This window comes from Salvelinus sp. IW2-2015, linkage group LG26 (genome assembly GCF_002910315.2).
Source record: "Salvelinus sp. IW2-2015 linkage group LG26, ASM291031v2, whole genome shotgun sequence".
In the NCBI taxonomy this organism is placed as follows: Eukaryota; Metazoa; Chordata; class Actinopteri; order Salmoniformes; family Salmonidae; genus Salvelinus; species Salvelinus sp. IW2-2015.
The window spans coordinates 417,891-423,195 of record NC_036866.1 but is presented as its reverse complement, the minus strand read 5'-3'; the positions used below and the strand labels follow the sequence as shown (position 1 = coordinate 423,195).

The following is a 5,305-nucleotide window of genomic DNA, read 5'->3' as shown; positions in this document are numbered from 1 at the left end:
GAAACGTCATTAAAACGTAATTGAAACGTCATTGAGACGTAAATGAAACGTCATTGAAACGTAATTACTTGTGAGGTGGCGACTATTCGGGAACCCGGAGAATGAGGTATACAACAGGGCTGTTCGGTTTTGGAAGCGCCGGGCTGAACTTCCATCATAATTGTGATGAATTCGCTGTCCCTTTTGTTTCCTGACTCATTGCTGCGTAACCAGAGATGAAAGGCCGTGGCACGGCTGGAAACGGCACTCCACCTAAATACGCCGACCGGAACGGTCACCTAAATACGCCGACCGGAACGAGGCGCGGCGTGGAGGGAGGTGTTTTGAGTCATGTAGGCGCTCAGTAAGGAGTGATGGCTTGTGTAATCAGGATAGGGTCAGCAGCCACCCAAAGGAAAAGACGCAGGCCAACTTGGACAGCGAGGGGTGGGAAAAAGATTGGGAGTACAATGGGGCAGCAATCGCCTGTGGAAGTTTCGACAGACGCTGTGTTAGAGTCGAGCGAAGTAGCATGAAGGAGCATTAGTGTGTGTTAGAGAGGGTCGCAGAGGAGGGTTAGACATGGGCCTATTAGAAACATTGTATCAAAATCTCAAATAATAACTGTAAATGAGAAATAGGTAGTGCTATAAACTTACAATTCTCGCTCGCAATTTGTAATTAACACAATTACGTGCCCATCATACAAATCATATCATAATTCGTAGCTAACAACTTCTAGTTTTTCTCAGTACCACATGAATTGCAATGTAATACAATGACTCTCTTGTAAATAACATCTGTCAGATTAATTTCTTAATGAAATGACTGTGGTCACATTCACTCTGTAACCATTTACTGTAAGTTAAAACACTATAACGTGAATAGCGGGGGCATTTTGAGGCTGCACCAGGCATAAAAGTCCTAACATAGAAACATAAGGGACCCTGTAAGTCTCACGAGTCTTATTGGCCATGGAGGTCCTGTCTCCGCCAGGAAGATGTTGCTCACGCACACCCAGGGCGAGACACGATGCACCAGTTGGCAGTCGATGGTCGCCAAGGAGACTCAACCACACTCAACACGGTGGTAAAAGGGCCAATCGAAGGTAAGGTTTAAGCAGTTTTATTTTTACAACGCTATACATCATAAGTACACAAAATCATAATTGACAACAGGCATGATACAGTGATAGATCGACTAATTATCATTGGGTGTTGTGGGGAGGGAGCTTATATACAGCACATGGAATCTGTTATACTTCTATGGTGTGGATGTTGTTAGTTCAGTAAAATGAAAACTGGATGGAATGGACGATGGAATGGTTGTATATCGAGAATGGCATCGAAACAAAAGCAATCAAGAGATAATACAGGAGTTCATGGCAACATTACATAACGGTTATCTGAGTGTGCTAAAAGTCAATTTGGCCTGAGCAGCCTTCCCCAGGAAATCTTTGAGGACCTGCTGGATGTGAAGATGTGATAGCCCAGACTTGCTGCTGCATCGCTGTGTGTATGTGCCCTGTGTGTGTTGTGTGCATGTGTGGGTGTGTGGTGTGGGTGTGTGTGTATGCAGAGACTGTGGTTTGTCTTGGCTATGTAAGCAGGCGCCACATGGAACGTACATTATTAATTTCTAGCTTGAGTGAAAATGGGTGTCACTCTTAACTCGCACTCGAGGTAGGATGTGGCGGGGCTCTGGGCAGCTAACTGTGAATGAGTCACATCAAATGGTCAGCCACGACTCAAACTATTTAAAATAGCTAAATCCAGAGACAAAATAATACTCCTCACAAAAATAATACTCTGCAAAAGATCATGATCCATTAGTCACTCACAGTCACGTGAATGAATACTCACCACCAACTACCAGACCTGGGCTTCACAAAATATTGTTTTCTTTCAAATATTTTAAGCGTTTGATTGAACCTGCTGGAAGTGCCAATGTGTAACAACATGTGCATTTGGCGACGATTCTATTCGAGACGCACGCTTACATTTGCTCACAAAGCTCAATCAAGTTGCAGAAAACGATACACACATAACTAATCCTTAGGTCCTCGAACCTCAACAGTCTGCGCCCTTCAAAACCTCACACAACCCCTATTGCAGGTTCACTTGCCTTGACCACTCAGGTCCACAACCACACACACACACAACTAGGATGGTGGTTAGATAACAAGCAAGCAGGAGAGTGACACAATGTATGAGTTATGACGATACTCACAGGAGCAGTGTATTCACACAGCACTTAATTACGGACACATCAACTGCAATAATCTCGCTATGGACTCAGAACTCGTAAAGCCACCAGAACGTATTAGTGAACACGCACGTAGGATACTTAGCATCTTGCACACAGCGCCGTATTTCATACACAGCAAAAGTACACAATTCACTGACAATGACAGCCAAGGACAGATCTGCAAAACACAAAAGTGAAAAGAATAATGCATTTGTCTGCTCTTATCTTGTTTATATTCATCATGCAACACAGCAAGGTCACAGAGATCATGCTTACAACCTAGCCTGTTACACTTCAGTGAGCACAACCAAGCTCACATTCATCGCATCTATCACTTGCACACTAGGTACAAGTACATGGCGTTGGCAGAGGAAGACTCGGGATCAACAAGGGTACAGCGCAAGGTAGAACCTAGCTATTTAAAGCTTAGTTACATAAGAAAAATGTTTGAAATGGGGCTATAGTAAAGTCCACATAATCTAAAGAACTACAGGATGGACTCGTAGGACGCCATTTCTTACACTAACCACTTACACCCTCAAAACTAATTCAAACTAAATTCCAACAGTGGAAACTTTGAGAATAGGCGCACTAGATAAGAATGGCGCTTTCACATGGTGCGACTGAACTAAAGTCAGTGTAGGCGACAATTTTAGACAACGGAAAAACTAACTCATTAAGTGCTGTGATATTCCGGAGGTAAGCTTTATAATGAGGCAGTCCCTTTAAAGGTATAAACACAGAATGGATTATGGCATTCTATGATCCCTCTTGCAGTTTTTCCCTCGATTCGAAATTGTCCCTCGGCGATACTAAACGGTGACCCTAATTTGACCGGTAGAGAGCAGTTCTGCTCGGTTCGGGTCGTTCTAGTCACAGGGTTGCTAAAAAGCAGCCTGTGCGCGCCCTCGCTTGCTTTTTGGTTTTGTTTTTCAAGCGTCCCTGACCCTGTACCTGACCTGTACCTGAAGCCGTGTCGCCGCCGTCCTCCTCCCTACCGCTCCGGGTCACCCGGGTCTACGGCACCTACACCCTCATCCTGCCCATCTGAACTCTGTCTCCAAACACCGAGCCACTCATAATGAAGAAAAAACGCACTTGTATCAGCCTTGATAAATGTTGTTTTCTTGTATATCAAAGCAATGAAAAATCTAATGAATTGAAATAAGCAAAAGATTCACTTTCTCCATCCACTTGACAGCACCTGAGACGACCTCTGGAGCACCACAAATATATCCTCAAAATAGTTACCTTGTCACATTTCATTCTCAATGCTGAAGTAAATACAAAATGCGTCCAAATTTCGATCGAGGCAGTCTTTAATCACAAATTCCACAATGTATACAAGAACTTCGGCTTTTACCGGATTGTAACAATACTGTAATCTATAGCCTATCAATCGTCCCATCTGTCCAGGCGAGTGAAAAAGTAATTGTACCTCGCTCCAGCAAGTTCTCAAGCAGACACAATCATTGAAATGCACCGACTATTCTCAAAGAATCTTCTACTTGAATACGCTACACTATAGAAGTGGCATAGCTTTAGCTGCCAGACCCAGTTCGATCGATACGTTATGATACGAGTAAATAGATCTCCGTCTCTCAGAAACTTATAGCATCACTCTTCGTCGTACCAGTATCCAATTCGATATTGGTCATACTTCGAAAGCGATTGTATAGTTATACACTATTTATATGTATCCTCTATCCGCTTATCAATCAGAAATGTACATTATTTGTTCTAGGACAGATGAAACATGTGAATGCGAGAAGTTCATATTACTTGGTTTTGACACTAGGTCTGCACGCTTATAATTTACTCTCTCAATATGAACTAATGTAATTTTACAGCGTCTGCCTTAAGAGTCCAATAACACAATGTATTTTACAGTGTTTGGCCTTAAGAGTCCAATAAAAACAATGTATTTTTACAAGTGTTCTGGTTCAGAGTCCAGATAACACCAATGTATTTACTGCAGTTGTTCTGGTCTCAGAGTCCAATAACACAATGTATTTTACAGCGGTCTGTTCTGGTCTCAGAGTCCAATAACCACAATGTTTATTTTACTGCGGTCTGTTTCTGGTCTCAGAGTCCAGATAACAGCATGTTAGTTTACAGCGGTCGGGTGTTCTGGTCCTCAGAGTCAATAAAACACAATGTATTTTAACTGCGGTCTTTCTGGTCTCAGAGTCCAATAAACAATGTATTTTACTTTGGCGGTCTGGCCTTAGAGTCCATTAACACAATGTATTTTACGCGGTCTGTTCTGGTCTCAGAGCTCCAATCAACACATATGTATTTTAACTGCGGTCTGTTCTGGTCTCATAGTCCAATACACACAATGTATTTTACTGGGTCTGGTTCAGAGTCCTAATAAACAACTGTATTTTATTGGGGGTCTGTTCTGGTCTCAGAGCTCCAAGTAACACAATGTATTTTACTGGCGTCTGCTTCTGGTCTCAGAGTCCATAACACAATGTATTTTTACTTGCGTCTGTTCTGGTCTCAGAGTCCAATAACACAATGGTATTTTAATGGCGGTCTGTTCTGCTGGTCTCAGAGTCCAAATAACACAATGGTATTTTACAGCGGTCTGTCTGGCTTCAGAGTTTCCAATAACACATATGTATGTTTACTGCGGTCTGGCTATCCGGCCTAGAGTCCAATAACACAATGTATTTTACTGGCGGTCTGTTTCTGGTCTTAGAGTCAATTAACACAATGTATTTACTGCGGTCTGTTCTGGCTTAGAGTCCAATAACACAATGTTATTTTACAGCGGTTCTGTCTGGTCTAGAGTCCAATAACACAATGTATTTTACAGCTGGTCGTTCTGGCTTAGAAGTCCAATAACACAATGTATTTTACTGGGTCTGTTCTGGTCTTAAGTCCAATAACACAATGTATTTTAGCACGGTCTGTTTCTGGTCTCAGAGTCCAATTAAACACAATGTACTTTTAACTGCGTCTGTTCTGGCTTCAGAGTCCAAATAACACAACTCGAAGAGAAGAAATGAGGTGAATAGGTGCCATTAGAAAAGCCAGATGAAAGATATAAGTCACATTATATTTTCAATTA

General features: G+C 42.3%; 1 protein-coding gene across 1 annotated transcript in view; it reads left to right on the top strand.

Annotated features, from left to right (window-relative positions):
- The first annotated feature begins 1,011 nt into the window (after positions 1–1,011).
- LOC111952653 (ephrin type-B receptor 3) overlaps positions 1,012–5,305 on the top strand; it is a 71,470-nt gene continuing 67,176 nt past the window's right edge. The window contains 1 exon segment of the mRNA XM_070435369.1: positions 1,012–1,087. Coding sequence (XP_070291470.1) covers positions 1,012–1,087 — 76 coding nt within the window.